General features: G+C 51.8%; 4 protein-coding genes across 4 annotated transcripts; 3 read left to right on the top strand and 1 right to left on the bottom strand.

Annotated features, from left to right (window-relative positions):
- Positions 1–276: 276 nt before the first annotated feature.
- Positions 277–8495, top strand: FSUBG_9383 (polyketide synthase; the record flags this gene model as incomplete). The annotated part of the gene is made up of 5 exons (XM_036687890.1): positions 277–531; positions 591–1378; positions 1428–2440; positions 2491–7262; positions 7314–8495. The coding sequence occupies 5 exons, from the start codon at positions 277–279 to the stop codon at positions 8493–8495; spliced, it is 8010 nt and encodes a 2669-aa protein (XP_036535126.1).
- A 986-nt stretch (positions 8496–9481) lies between these two features.
- FSUBG_9382 (FAD-containing protein) lies at positions 9482–10951 on the top strand (the record flags this gene model as incomplete). The annotated part of the gene is made up of 1 exon (XM_036687889.1): positions 9482–10951. The coding sequence occupies one exon, from the start codon at positions 9482–9484 to the stop codon at positions 10949–10951; it is 1470 nt and encodes a 489-aa protein (XP_036535125.1).
- A 900-nt stretch (positions 10952–11851) lies between these two features.
- On the top strand, positions 11852–12912 carry FSUBG_9381 (uncharacterized protein; the record flags this gene model as incomplete). Its single annotated transcript, XM_036687888.1, has 3 exons — positions 11852–12688; positions 12737–12783; positions 12834–12912. 3 exons carry the CDS (start codon positions 11852–11854, stop codon positions 12910–12912), a joined length of 963 nt encoding a protein of 320 aa, XP_036535124.1.
- Positions 12913–13446: 534 nt separating this feature from the next.
- On the bottom strand, positions 13447–14998 carry FSUBG_9380 (FAD dependent oxidoreductase; the record flags this gene model as incomplete). The annotated part of the gene is made up of 4 exons (XM_036687887.1): positions 13447–13718; positions 13769–14354; positions 14402–14691; positions 14746–14998. The coding sequence occupies 4 exons, from the start codon at positions 14996–14998 to the stop codon at positions 13447–13449; spliced, it is 1401 nt and encodes a 466-aa protein (XP_036535123.1).
- Positions 14999–15618: the final 620 nt, after the last annotated feature.

Raw genomic sequence — 15618 nt, 5'->3', positions numbered from 1 at the left:
TTTTACCCACCACTGCTTACGGTCTGACCATCTCGGCGGTCTCTACCGGAGATCCGTTTGGCTGTTGGGACTTGTCACCTTGTAGAGACGTCGCGTTCTTGAGTGTGGTGCGTCTAGAAAGAATGTCATATACCAAAAACGCCTGGCTCGCTGTGACAAGACAACTGCACTCCTCACTTCTCTCACTCTTCTCCTAGCTTTTCTCCTAAGACATCTCATAAGTCCTCCGTTGACCTTTGTGCTAAGTTTTCCACTAAGTCTCTCCCCGTCGTCAAAATGCCGGTATACACCAAAGATATCATGAGCAATGGCGACGCAATGCCAGAGCCTCTCGTCCAAGCTGTCTTGCAGCAGGACAAGTCCATGCCTATCGCCATTGTGGGCATGGCTTGTAAACTACCCGGCGAGGCCACCAACCCAGACAAACTATGGGAACTATGTGCTGAGAGGAAAGCCGCATGGAGCGAGGTTCCCAAGGAGCGTATGAATATTGATTCCTTCTGGCATCCTGATGGCGAACGAGGAGGAAACGTATGTTTTTTTTTCATTGCTACTTTTTAAGAGTCTTGATACTGATAAAGTAACTCTAGACAAACGCAAAGGGAGGACACTTCCTCAAGCAAGACGTTGCCGCCTTTGATGCATCGTTTTTCTCCATCCCTCCCACGGAAGCAAAGAGCATTGACCCTCAACAACGCATCCTTATGGAGACGGTGTACGAGGCCATGGAAAGTGGTGGAATGAGTATGGACGACATGGCTGGCTCCGACACGAGCTGCTACGTCGGAAGCTTCTCTCGAGACTACTATGAGATTATCGATCGAGATCCGGAAACAGCACCTCTGTACTCGGTGACGGGTAACGGAGCTGCTATTCTGTCTAACCGTATCAGCTACTTCTATGATCTCAAGGGCCCCAGTCTGACCCTGGATACAGCCTGTAGTAGTAGTCTGGTTGCCCTACACCTGGCCTGTCAGAGCTTGCGTTCAGGAGAGAGCCATCGCTCTATCGTCGGTGCCACCAACCTGATTCTCAACCCGGATATTATCACAGCCATGTCTAACATGCATTTCTTCAGCCCCGACTCGCGATGCTACAGTTTCGATGCTCGTGCTAACGGCTATTCCCGTGGTGAGGGTATTGCTTGTTTGATTCTCAAGCCCTTGGCTGATGCTATCCGCGACAATGATACTATTCGTGCTGTGATTAGAGGCACCGCGTGCAACCAGGACGGAAAGACCTCAGGTATCATGTTGCCTTCGCGAGAGGCTCAGGAGGAGCTTATCAAGACGGCGTACAAGGATTCAGGTTGTGATTTCGCTACCACGGCCTATTTTGAGGCTCACGGCACGGGAACACAAGCCGGCGATCCCCTCGAGTAAGTCAGTTATGCAGAAACAGTGTCTAACTCTACTAACACATGTTAGATCTGGAGCTATCGGTAACACCTTTGGCCCCCACCGCCCTGTGGACGAGAATGGCCGGAAGCTCCCACTTTATATCGGCAGTGTCAAGACAAATGTCGGCCACACTGAAGGTACAAGTGGGCTTGCCGGTGTCATCAAGGCTGTCTTGTCTCTTGAACGCGGTGCTATTGCTCCCAACGTGTACTTTGAGACGCCCAATCCGCAGATCGACCTTGAAGGCTGGAACCTGCGAGTCCCCACCAAGGCGATAGCCTGGCCTACCAAGGGGCAACGTCGAATTAGTGTCAACTCGTTTGGCTTTGGCGGAACAAACGGACACGTCATTCTTGATGATGCGTTTCATTATCTGAATAGGCGTGGTCTGAAGGGTGCTCATCGAACGGCTCCTAGGCCACTGCTGGACTTGCAAACTGGTATTGCCATGAGCAACGCGATTGCTCCCGTCATGTCTAATGGCACCGGTGTCAATGGTCATACAAACGGCTATACTAATGGGAATACCAATGGTCTCACAAACGGCCACACCAATGGTCATACTAACGGTCTGACAAATGGCCATACTAATGGCTATACCAACGGCCACTCCAATGGTCACTCTCCCCCCCCTGCAAAGCGTCACCGCGTGTTCATCTGGTCTACTCATGAAGAGAACATTGCTGGAAAGAGTGCGGCCGTATATGCTGAGCATCTGGCCCACCGCAAGGAGGCAGACGAGGAAGCCTTCCTCGATAACCTCTCGTACACACTCTGCAGCCGCCGTTCCATGCTGCCCTGGAAGTCGTTCCTGGTGGCTCAGTCTCTACCCGACTTGGCTGAGAAGGTGGCCGCGACGCGCCAGAAGCCGGTGCGCGCATCCATCAACCCGCTCAAGATCGGATTTGTCTTTACAGGCCAGGGCGCGCAGTGGTTCGCCATGGGTCGAGAGTTGATACAGACGTATCCCCTCTTCCAACAGCGGCTGGAATATTCCGACCGGTTTGTCAAGAGTCTTGGAGCCAAATGGTCTCTCATTGGTAAGTAACTCTGGGCTGTGTATCTTTGGGGCCGAGACTAACTGGCATAGATGAACTGAACAAGGATGAGGAGACATCTCGCATTAACGAGTCCCTCGTTAGCCAAACTGCTTGCACGGCCCTCCAGCTTGCCTTGGTTGACCTGCTCGCCAGCTGGAGTATTCGTCCCCAGAAGGTCATAGGCCACTCGAGTGGTGAGATCGCCGCCGCTTATGCTTCAGGTATCTTGCCCACGGAATCAGCCCTCAAGGCGGCCTACTTCCGCGGTCTGCACTCTTCCCGTGTGCAAGAAAAGCTGCCGTCTGCTGATGGCGCCATGATGGCTGTTGGCCTTGCTGAGGAAGATGCCAACAACTACATCGGGGTCCTTGCTCCGGAGCTCGGGAAGGCATCCGTCGCGTGCATCAACAGCCCTACCAATGTCACTGTCTCAGGTGACCGAGCTGCCCTAGCCGCTCTGGAACAAGCTCTCCAGAAGGATGCCGTCTTTGCGCGGTTCCTCAAGGTATCGACGGCGTATCATTCCCACCACATGGAAGCTGTTGCTAGCGATTATGAGCACTCTCTGGCTGGTATGGAGGTCAACACGCCCTCGGAAACTATCGAGATGGTCTCGACCGTTACTGGAGAGCTATTGAAGTCCTCTGACATCCTCGGCCCCAAGTACTGGAGGGAGAACATGGTGTCCCCCGTCCGATTCAACACTGGTCTGCAGGCTCTCTGTGCTCCCCGTGCCACTGCCAAGCGTGCTCGTCGTCTTGCCGCCAATCAAGCATCTGTAGACGTCTTGGTCGAACTCGGCCCTCACGCTGCCCTGGCAGGTCCAATCAAGCAGATTCTGGGCGTTCCCAGCTTGGAGAAGAGCGGCATTGTGTACAAGTCTGTGCTATCTAGGGGACAGGATGCTTGCGCAACTGCTCTTGAGGCTGCGGCATTCCTCTTTGCCAAGGGATGTACGACTATTGACCTCTACAAGGTCAACTCCCCCGCTGGATCACATACAGCGCAGCCGCGTGTGCTCGTTGATCTGCCCCCATACTTCTGGAACCACAGCAAGAGCCACTGGATGGAGTCGCGGTTGAGTCTTGAGCATCGCTTCCGCCGTCATGCTCGCACCGACTTCTTGGGATATCCTGTCAATGACTGGAACCCTATGGAGCCACGCTGGCGCAATCTCATTCGTCTCCGTGAGCAGCCCTGGCTCAAGGGCCATATCGTACAGGGCTCATATGTCTACCCCGGCACAGGCTACATGTGCATGGCTCTCGAGGCGATCCATCATCTGCGACACATGCCTGAGTATACAGCACCTCAGGGTGACTTTGTGGGATACCGGCTGAAAGATGTCAAGCTGATTCGCGCTCTGATGGTTCCAGCAAGTGAAGAGGGAGTCGAGACGCTGTTCTCTCTGCGTCACTACAAGGAAAGTACAGCTTCTTACTCCAACACTTGGTACGAGTTCCGTGTCTTCTCTTGGTCTGCCGCTGATGGGTGGGCTGAACACGCTCACGGTATGATTACTGCCGTCTATGATGCCCCGAACACGGCTCATGTGAACCATATTCCCTTCAACCCGACGATGGATATTGCAGTGGGCTTGGAGACCTTTTCGGGCACCCGCACAGCTGAGAACTTGTATGACATCGTCGATGCTGTGGGTTTGGTGTACGAAGAGCCATTCCGGAACTTGACTGGAGACCTCGTGTCCAATGAGGGCATAGCAAAAGGAGTCGTTACTGTGCCTGATACCAAGTCCCTGATGCCCTTTGAGTTTGAGTATCCTTATATCGTCCACCCTGCCACTATGGACGGGTTTGTCCAGATGGTCTTCCCCGCGTTGCTACATGCCCAGTCCTCCATTGCGTCTCCGTATCTACCAGTCTTCTTCGCCGACACTTTTGTCCGTGGCGATATTGCTCAAGCTGCTGGCCATCGGTTTGACTGCATCGCAACTGCGGGATACACTGGCTTCCGAGAGGTCACGACCAATGTTCTTGTCCGCGACGAGGGTACCGGCAATGCTGTGGTCAGCTTTAAGGATGTCAAGTGCAGCGGAGTTGACTCTGGAGAGAATGCCAATGACGGTCTATCGGGTCGAGATGCTATCAAAAAGCTGTGCTTCCACTCTACCTGGCACCCGGACCCAGAGCTCCTATCCCAGGACAAGGGTGACGAGTTAATGCGTCCCTTTATTCCTGTCCCTGAAGACCCTCAGCGAGTGTCTAACCTCGAGACGATCGCCTACTACTACTACTACCGGGTTCTGCAGACTGTTACTGAAGACCAGGTTCCCAGCATGAAGCCACACCACCAGAAGTTCTTCCGATTCATGCAGTACCAGCGAGACCTCGTTTTGGCTCACAAGAGCCCTCACCAGACACCCGAGTGGGAGCAACTTGAAGACCCAGTCATCAGCCAGAAGATGGAGAATCTGGCTCTCCGTCTGGAACCCTCTGGTACCGATGCTCAGCTGATCTGCCGAGTGGGCCGAAAGCTCGACAAGATCCTCACCGGCGTCGTCGACCCGCTTGCGCTGATGCTGGAAGACGAGCTTCTGTACAAGTACTACGAGTCCGTCATGGGCTACGACATCATTTACCACTACGCCGAGATCCTTGCCAACAAGAACCCTAATATGCAGGTTCTGGAAATTGGTGGCGGTACCGGTGGTGCTACGGCCCCAATCTTGTCAGCTTTCGGTGGAAATAACGGCAAGTACCCCAAGTTTACCTCATACACTTTCACCGATATCTCTTCGGGCTTCTTCGAGGAAGCCGAGACCAAGTTCAAGGACTGGGAGGGCCTTGTTGAGTATAGACGACTCAACATTGAAGAAGACCCTGCTGATCAGGGTTTCGAGGCTGGAAAATACGATCTTGTCGTTGCGGCTTCGGTGTTACACGCTACGACCAACATCACTCGGACTCTGGAGAACACGCGAAAGCTGCTTAAGCCGGGTGGTCGTCTCATCTTGGTTGAGATCTCCAATATGCTCAACCAGGCCTTCCTCTTGTTTGGCTGCCTGCCTGGCTGGTGGATGTCTGAGGAGAGCTACCGCCCTTGGGGTCCTACTATGGACCAGGATATGTGGGCAGAGCACCTCAGGCGTGTTGGGTTCAGTGACCTGACTCTCGCTGCACCAGATAGCGAGGACCCCAAGGATGAGCTGGGCAGGGTCTTCTCTTGTGTTGCTGTTGAGCAGCCTGCCCCTCCATCCGTCGACCCATCTATTTCATCGGTGGTACTGATCGTCGATGACGGCGCACCTAGTGAGTTGGAGCAGGCTCTTGACGCGAATCTTTCGAAGCTGGGTGTTCCAGTTCGTAGGACTCGACTTGCCGAAGCGGCAGACACACCCCTCCAGAACGCTTGCTGCGTGTCTCTGGCCGAGCTCAACCGTTCCGTCATCAAGGATATGGCATTGGCCGAGTTTGAAGGCATCAAGACTATCTTCAAGTCTAGCCGAGCTTTACTCTGGGTGACCGAAGGAGCATTCAACAACGCAAGTCGTCCAGAGTCGGCCCTCTTCCACGGTCTTGCTCGCTCGCTCCGGGCTGAGAACGAGACCTTCCCGTTGACCACGGCGGACTTTGCGTACATCAATCGGAAGAACCCTTCAGAGACTGTACAACAATTGCTTGAGTTATTGCAGCAAGTCCTGCGGAACCCCGGAACTCAGGAGCCCGAGTATCACTATGAAGATGGCTCTTGGAAAGTCTGTCGCTGCCTCGAGTCTGTTGATGCCAGCGCTCAGATCCATGGCCGGCTACACCATGAATCGGCTGTCAGCGATAAGACAGAGTTGCAGCCCTTCTACCAGCCCGGTAGGCCCTTGAAGTTGAGCATTAAGACGCCCGGCCTTCTGGATACGCTGCGCTTCGAAGACGATCCTCTACCAGCCGAACCTCTTGGCCCCGACGAGGTTGAAGTTGAAGTCAAGGCGTCCGGCGTCAACTTCCGCGATATCATGATCTGCACGGGACAGATGTCTGACCCTTCTCTTGGACTTGAGTGTGCTGGCATTGTCCATCGCGTCGGAGACAACGTCTCTAATGTCAAGGTCGGTCAGCGCGTGGTAGCGTGGACTCGATATAACTACTCCAACTATGCTCGTACTCCCGCTTGCGTTGTCGAACCAATCCCCGACGACATGAGCTACGCCGCCGCGGCCTCATTGCCCATCGTATATAACACCGTCATCTATGGGCTACAACACATAGCTCGTCTCCGCAAGGGCGAGTCGATTCTCATTCACGCAGCTGCTGGAGGTGTTGGTCAAGCAGCCATCACCCTAGCCCAACGTCTTGGGGCGGATATCTTTGTAACGGTTGGAACTCAAGACAAGCGAGACCTCATCAAGAGCGAGTTTGGAATCCCTGACGAGCGTATCTTTTCTAGTCGTGATATTAGCTTTGCGCAAGATATCAAGAAGGCAACCAAAGGCCGTGGCGTTGATGTCGTGCTCAACAGCTTGGCGGGAGAGATGTTGAGTGCTACGTGGGACTGCATTGCTACATTTGGCCGCTTCATCGAGATAGGCAAGAAGGATATGATAGACAACCGTCGGCTCGATATGGAGCCGTTCCTGCGCAATGTCATGTTTGCCTCTATCGATCTCATCACCGTCTATGAGCAGAACATCTCGTTGGCAGGTGAGCTTCTCCATGAGACGATGGACCTCATCCGAACCAAGGCCATCAAACCTATTCCCCGCGTCAAGACATTCTCATTCTCCCAATTTGAGGAGGCCTTTCGTTTCATGCAGCAAGGCAAGCATGTCGGTAAGATTGTTATGGTGCCCGAAGAGAACGACATGATCCCAGTAAGTTTCACTTTGCAATGCCATTCCTGCTCGTTTAATAATTTCTACTAGGCTATCCCAGCATCATCGGGTCCCTTCACTTTCCAAGAGGACGCGTCATATCTCATTGCTGGATTTGGCGGTCTCGGTCGCAGTATGGCACGCTGGATGGCTTCACGAGGTGCCAAGAACCTCATCTTTGCTTCTCGTTCTGGAGACGGCCGCCCTGAAGTGCGCGAGCTCATTGATGAACTTGATGAGGTTGGCACGCGAGTTAAGGCTCTGCCCGTTGACATCACCAATGGACCAGCACTAGATGCCGCCATAAGAGGCATTGCCGACAGTTTCCCACCTCTCCGTGGTGTTGTTCAAGCTGCCATGGTTCTGGACGATGCCATTTTCGACAACATGTCTCTCAAGTCGTTCAACAACGGCATTAGACCCAAGGTTCAAGGAACTTGGAATCTGCACCAGTCTACGTTGAAGCAACCGCTCGACTTCTTCGTCATCATGGCGTCTTCTGTCGGTGTTCTTGGTAACTCCGGTCAGGCCAACTACTCAGCCGGTAACGCGTACGAGGATGCTCTCGCACAATACCGCCGGTCGCAAGGACTCCCTGCCATCTCGGTTGATCTGGGTATGATCTTGTCTGTGGGAGCCGTGGCTCAGGATTCTACAGGAATGATTCGCAACAATCTAGAGAGCAAAGGATTCGTGGGCATTGAGGAGGATGAGTTCCTTGCCATCCTCGAGACTTCCATTCGAGAGTCATTCTCTTCATCAGCTGCCGGTCAGATGATTACTGGCATCCAGACACAATCCACCCTTCCAGGTGATGACGGCGTTCCCGTTGACGAACCCTTCTGGAAATCTAGCCCAGTCTTCTCTCACCTCCCGAAACTGGGCGCCCGCTCTTCCGGCCAGTCCAACAATGCGGGCGAGCAGTCCATTCAGTCCCTCCTCAAGGGCGCCCTCTCACTAACTGATGCTGTGACGGTCATCATCGATGCAATGACAATCAAGCTCAGCCGCAGTCTGATGATGGACGTCGCAGAGCTGGACCCGACCCGACCAACCAGTGCATTTGGAATAGACAGCTTGGTGGCTGTCGAGCTCCGGAACTGGTTCCAGAAACACATGAAGGCTGATATTGCCGTGTTTGAGATTTTGCAGACGAATAGTCTGCAGACGCTTGCCTTTAGAGTTGCAGAGAAGAGTACTTTGGTGGAAAGCTCCCTGGCGGATGGACAGTGATAGTTTGTATTCTTTAGTTTATAGATATAAATAATTAATCTTTCTATGCTCTTGCTCGATGCGTATATTGGTATATTAAGATTTCCTTGATTCACTCGATGCCATTGTTCATTTACAGTCCTACTTGCTGACGCAGTAGCTATGGTTAGCCTCTCCCTTTGGCGAGAGAAGTTACCGGTCAATTATTTCATCACGGAATTATGCTTTCTTATATCTATCACCTAATTAAACCTTGTCTAAAGAAAATATTTATTCATATCTTTATACTTTAATTTATACTTTAATCTATGCTATAACGCAGAATACTATATAGGAAACGTCTTTATTATAGTGACCCTGATCCTTGAGATAAATTGTTCTCCTATCAAAAAGCTAAACTGAGTAATATCTTATAAGACATTAATACTCAGTAGCGAAGACTTTAGCTTCTTCATATTGGTATCTCCTAACGTTAGCCTAATAGCAGCCATTTGAGAACTGTGGTGGTTTGACTACGACCGGCCGACTGCGAATTGGGAGACTGTCACGACTTCTTGAAAACCCCTTGCGCGGAGCTCACCGTAACCTCACGCATGGCCTGATGAAAACTAGCTATAATGCAGCTCTTATCAAGGCATCACTTCGGACATCTGTCTCACTCCACGATGTTCCCGTCTAGGGAAATTGTATACCGCATGCAACTCGAATCCTTCCAAGGCGCGGGTATTAAACGCCGCAGCAGGAATAGTATCCATGTGATGGTCTGAGATGATCGCATCGTACGAGCGTCCATTTCGGTGAGTTTCTTGAATCTGACCCACAGATTCAAAAGTCGCCGAGGAGGCACAAAATTAATTCACCGAGCATGGCGGATTTGGACTCGATTGCACATCTGAATTCCGTTCCTACGAGCCAATCCGATCCGCCTTCATGATGAGATACAGCACGTTAAGGGAACAAAAGACCCTCAATCTGCATCATGATATACCGCCAGAAATAGAACCAAAATGGATACATTCGACGTCATAATTGTCGGTGCTGGCTTGGCCGGTATTAACGCGGCGTACCGTCTCCAAATTGCCTTGCCGAACCTCAGCTACGCCATACTCGAGGCCCGTGATGATATCGGCGGCACATGGGACCTTTTTCGCTATCCAGGCATCCGCTCGGACTCGGATCTATACACCTTTGGCTTCGCATGGCAGCCGTGGGATCAGGGCACCGCGCTGGGTGAGGGCGGTGCTATCCTCAACTACATGAGGAAATGTGCGCAGACATACGGGATCGACAAGCATGTTCACTGCCAACGGCGACTGAAACATGCGTCATGGTCTACACCCCAGCAGGAATGGACCCTTGCGGTAGAAGACACTGGCGCACAAAAGGAGCTTCAGTATCATGCCCGGTTCGTCATGCTCTGCACTGGCTACTACGACTATCACAACGGCCGTGACACGCTCATTCCCGGCCTAGAAAACTTTAAGGGCCAGGTAGTGCACCCCCAGTTTTGGCCCGATGATCTGGACTACACCAACAAGCAGGTAGCGGTGATCGGCAGCGGCGCCACGGCCATCACGCTGATCCCCAAACTCGCCGAGAAGGCGGCTCGAACTACCATGGTGCAGCGGAGCCCGTCGTACATCTTGTCCATTCCCAACGGTGGCAAAAAGGCGCCATGGCTGGTGCGGCTACTCCCTGCGCGGTGGGCTCATGCTTACACCCGCCTGTCGTTCCTGATATGGTCCCGCTTGATCTGGCTCTTTTGCCAGACGTTCCCGGATCGGGCCCGTCAGCGGCTACGGAAGGGCGTCGAGAAGGAGTTGCCGCACCATCTTCCCTACGATCCACACTTTAACCCGCGCTACAACCCCTGGGATCAGCGTGTTTGTCTGACCCCCAATGCAGACTTCTTCAAGTGTCTGCACACGGGCAAAGCTGACGTCAAGACGGGCAACATCAAAGAGGTATTTGCCGACGGCATCGTGCTTGAGAATGCGCTCCAAGACAAGATCCCCACTGATATAATCATCACGGCGACGGGCCTCAAGTTGCAACTGGCAGGTGGTGCCACCATTGACGTCGACGGCGTCCCTATCAAACCCTCTGAACAGTACTTTTGGAACGGAACCATGCTGCAGGATGTGCCAAATCTGTCCCTTGTCATCGGCTACACCACTATCTCATGGACTCTTGGTGTTGATACCGCCGCCATGCTCGTGTGCCGTCTGCTGCAGAAGATGGAAAAGGCCAAGCTATCGAGCGCCACGCCTCGAGCTGAACAGGGCCTCGCCCTGACGCCAAAGCGTCTGTTCAACCTCTCGTCGACGTACGTCACCACGGCAGAGAGCGAGCTCCCGAGAGCCGCAGACCAAGCACCCTGGCAGCCTCGAACCAACTACCTCTCCGATTACTGGTTCGTCAAGCTAGGCAGATTTGACAGGGGTCTTCAGTTTGCACGGGAGGGAAAGCAGCTGTGACGTATCGATAGGGGCACAAGGGGACTCGAAGGATGGTTCTATAAATGTCCATGGCCGTTCACCCTTTAGTCAGGGCTGACGGAGAAACGGGTAGAGATCGACCCCCACCAGCGAAGCGGGGGCATCAGCTCAGCTCATTTCAGTGATATTAAGAAACGCCAGCGCCTTGTATCATTTCTTGTCTGGGTATTTTGAGCTGCTCGTTGCTTATAAACGAGTCGAGCCATGAGCAGCCATCTAGAGTTGTAGAATTCGACGAGGTTAAAAAGCTGGGACATAGACCACCACGCAGATCCATTTAGTAAAGAAAGTCTATCTCCAAAGTAAGGTCCATTGATAGCCTTTAAAACTGCGTATCCTGTAGTTATCTGTAGTTATCTGTAATTCTCGGATTCTCCGTACTTTTCCGTGTTCGCTAGCGTCGTTCGCTAATTTCCCCGCGTTCAACACCCTTGATAGGCCTTTACAGGGATAGCTGGGCCGGATTCATCGGAATATCAAGCGCTGATAGGTCAAGTCACACACTCGCTAAGAGCCCCCGGGTCGTTCGGCAACTCAAGAACGTGCGGGATCACGTCCTACCATGCCGTAATATCGAACATCGATTTCAGCGGCATGTAATGCTGATCTTCAGAACAATACTGCCATGTAACGGTGTTACACATTCGTTAAAGACTGTCAGCAATGTACGGCGTAGGGGGCCTCCAGCGATCTTTGCCGAGTAAAGTCTAACCACGAGCCGAGCAGTCAAAAAGACGAGGGGCTGAATCACGCATTTTTAACTTTCTGGGATGTTGAAAAAAGATAAATAGCTCCATATAGCCCCTACAATTTATTTAAGCATCTCAACCCCATTACCATATTAGTATATCTCTCTTTAGCCATCACGCAGACTTCACCATGCAGTCTTGGTCACATCTCGGAGCTTCTGCGCTAATGCTTGCAAGTATGGTCTCGGGTCTCAGCATGAGACTGGACGCCAAGGCTAGAAAGTCTTGCGAGTATTCTGCGCCGTGGGAGACGCTTCCTGAACTTCCGCCTATGCCCAAGGCCAACTTTGAGGGTACAGCACCAATTGACGGCATTGATCTTTGGTATGCGACATACGGAAGACCGCTCGAGGATACTAAGGCGAAAGGCCTTAGCCCTGTTGTTTTCCTCCGCGGTGGCTTTGCGAATAGTGATTACTGGGCCAACCAGATCCATCACTTCAAGGATCACCCTTACACTTTAATCACAATCGATTCTCGAGCTCAGGGTCGTTCGTCAGATGATACCAGCCGTCCTATAACCTACGATCTCATGACTGAGGATGTCATTGGCTTGATGAACCATCTTGGAATTGACAAGTTCTCAACAGTCGGTTGGTCTGACGGCGGATGCATTTCTTTCGACCTCGCCATGAACTTTACTTCTCGTCTCGACCGTACCTTTGCATTTGGTGGCACTTATAGCTCCGCGAACATAAATTCGACAATTGGAGAGAATCCTGTGTTCACGGAGTATCTGGAGAGAGCTGAGAAGGAGTGGAAGAAAAACACGCCATCCAAGGGTTCGTACAAAGACTTTTCGGATAGAATGAACACGATGTGGGCAACCCTGCCGGCCTGGGACGCGAAGTCCTTTGCCACGATTCCTACACGGTACTCTGACCCTAATGCTCCCATCGTGTGGATTGTCGATGGTGACTCTGAGGAGGCTGTCAATCGCACCACTCCCGGTGAGCTTCATAGCTGGGTAGGTCAACATTTGCTCACTTCACTTCTATTGCTTATGTTAATGCAGATATGGGGTTCTGACCTCGTAATTCTGCCCGGAGTCAGCCACTTTGCGTAAGTCACTGTATCAAGCACCTATACGACATCAATTAACATTCTCATAGTTTCATGCAAGACCCAAAGACCTTCAACGCCATGCTTGAGCGCTTCCTCGAGATGCCTCGTTTCTCAGGCGAGCTGTAGAGTACCATTAGAGCTCAAGGTCTAGTACTTGGTGGCTAACAACACGTATCTGATGGCATCGAGCATACTGGCCGGCTGCGACGATAAGGGCATGGGCCACCATTCATTCATTTAGTCTAATATCAAAACTTAATATTACTCGAAACAACATTTGTGATCACCACATCCACTTCTTCACAGTTTCCCCTTCCTGCCTAGTCTCCAGTAACGCTAACTGCGAACCTGAAGGCTATACTAGTCTATCTTGTGCCATAGTGTGCCGATTGAACCTGCCAGCTCAGAATTACTGCTTCGGGTTACGGCGCTTTCATGTACGGACGCCAGCTGAGAGCCTCTCCAGGTTGGTTTGTGTAGGCTATTTAGCCTCACAGACTGAGGAGTGAACCCCGGATACTCGGTCAGTATTCTGATTTTGAGGTCAAAGAGCGGAACGAACACGGCTATTGAGCAATAAGTAGTTCAGCCAGGACCAGGATGCCGTGATAAATAATCGCCATTTGTGTATCGGCTATAGAGCATACCGAAAAGTACTATCTATAATTTTGCGCCTTCTCTCCTCTGCACTGTCTTCCAAGTGTCTAGTATAGTGTTGTTGGTACTATCCAACCTTCCCTGAGTAGCCTTGTAGAGCTTGGGTATGCCTGTCTTCTCGTAGCTCAAGCCCTCCATGACCATCGATGCCACGCCTTTCGCTGACAGGAAGATCTGCGGCATACCGTGTCCGCTGAAGCCCGCAAGCATATACTGATTCTGCCTTCCAGGTACAGCTCCGACGTGCGGTAGGCCATCGGATGAATAGCCCATAACTGGTTCTATTGTCAGTGAGTTTTCGATCAAGGGAGGCGTGTCAACTCACCTCCAGTCCAAACCTTGGACGTATACGCGCCGCTATCCTCCCACCCGTGAAAGACACGCTGCATATACCCATCGAAGTAATTCTTCGCAGACTCAATCAACTGGTCGTCGTTGACGTTGTTGTACCAGCTGTCAAGATCATGGTAGTACACCGATCGTGCTCCTCCAACTATAATGCTTCCGTCAAGCCTCGGGATGAGATACTCGTACTTAGTATCAGACCAGCGAATGATGTACGAGTTGGGCAGTAAAGGTGCTGGGGTCTTGCCGGGCTTGATATGACTGCAGATTCCCCTCACTGGGACGATCTTGTCCGCAAACTCCGGTAATATGGACGATGTGTAGGCGTTTGTTGCGTAAATGATCTTGGAAGTGCGTATCGCGCCGCGAGGAGTCGCTAGTGTCAGATAGCCGTCTTCATCAGGCTTCTCAGTAACTGCTGTGACGGGAGTGTTGGTCTGTAGATTGACATTGGCATCAAGGGCCTTGGACAGCAGTTGGAGAATGAGCTTGTAAGGCCAGCAGTGACCTGCTGTGTAGGAAAAGCAGCCTTTGGCTCCCTTGACACCCGATAGCTGAAACACAGACTGTGAGTACCATTTCAGCTATTCAGCGCAAATTGGATATTGCTTACCCTTTCGGCTTCAGCACCTTGAGCAAAATAGACATCTTTCATAACAGAAACCCCATTCTGTTTGAGAGCATCTACTCCCGATTTTATCTTGTCTAGTATGTCATCTGACATCAATGCATCGACGGCACGGGTGTAGACAAAGTCGCAGTCGACGCCCTCTTGCTCAATGGCCTTTTTGACAGCAGCAAGGTTCTTCGCCTCGAACTCTGCTGCCTCTGCCGCAGCTTCGATGCCGTAAGTAGCAAGAAGACTCGCAGGTCTATTGTACGGATCTGGCTTCAGATGGCCGCCTGTATTGAGTCGCACTCTTAGAGCAGAACTTTAGAAGACGGAAGGTCACGTACCATTTCGTCCGGTCGCTCCCGAGCAAGCTTGACGAGCTTCAAGAATCACAATCTTTGGTGGAGTAACGCCTCGAGCTTTGCATTGCTCCAGAATATGGTAAACCGTCGCGACGCCCGCGTAGCCAGCACCGATAATGGCAATGTCAACTTGGGTAAGAAGCTCAGGTGTTGAGCGATAGTTATCGAGAGGATGCGGCTCTGACCTCCAAAACGGGGTCGTGGCGTTGTCGACAGGAAGAGGAGAGGGCGACATGGTAGTCGATTGTGGCTGCATAAGATATCTTGGTTCAGTTGTTATCTATCTTCGAAGAAATAGGTAGCAGAATGGTGAGTAAAATAGGTGTAGGCAGCCAGTAACCCCCACGTTATTGACGCAGGGCTATCTTTCATAAACGAGGTGAATGTAACTCACCGTAGTAGCAAGACAAAAAGGTTACGTGTAAAGAACCTTGATGGCGAAACAAAAAGGGAAACTCTATCATACGTGCTATCAGTTGACCGGCCCGGAAGCAGAAACCGCTCGGTAGGAAATTCCTCGATGCAGTACTCCGTATCAGTGTTTCGTTGGTGTTGCACTCAGGCCATCCTATAATAAGACAAGATTTACAGAGTAAGCCCAAATAGCACTAAAGAATTACCAGATCAGGCACCACCGGCCCGGTCTAAATGCGGGGCTAGTGACGAGGTTAGCTACTCCGTACTGTCACATACCCTACACTGCCCATCAGCATCTCCCACGATAGCACGGCAATTTAGTGCCTCATGGTCGAACCAAACCTGGGCGTACTCCGCGAAAAGCAGTTTAACAAGCCAAGGCGGGGTAACCCTCCCACTTCTCAGTGCTAACCTACGCCATGAGTAACTGAGTTGGTT

This window comes from Fusarium subglutinans (genome assembly GCF_013396075.1).
Source record: "Fusarium subglutinans strain NRRL 66333 chromosome Unknown NRRL66333_c0000144, whole genome shotgun sequence".
Classification (NCBI taxonomy): Eukaryota; Fungi; Ascomycota; class Sordariomycetes; order Hypocreales; family Nectriaceae; genus Fusarium; species Fusarium subglutinans.
Note: the sequence above shows the minus strand (reverse complement) of the source record. Positions and strands in the feature narration are given on the sequence as shown.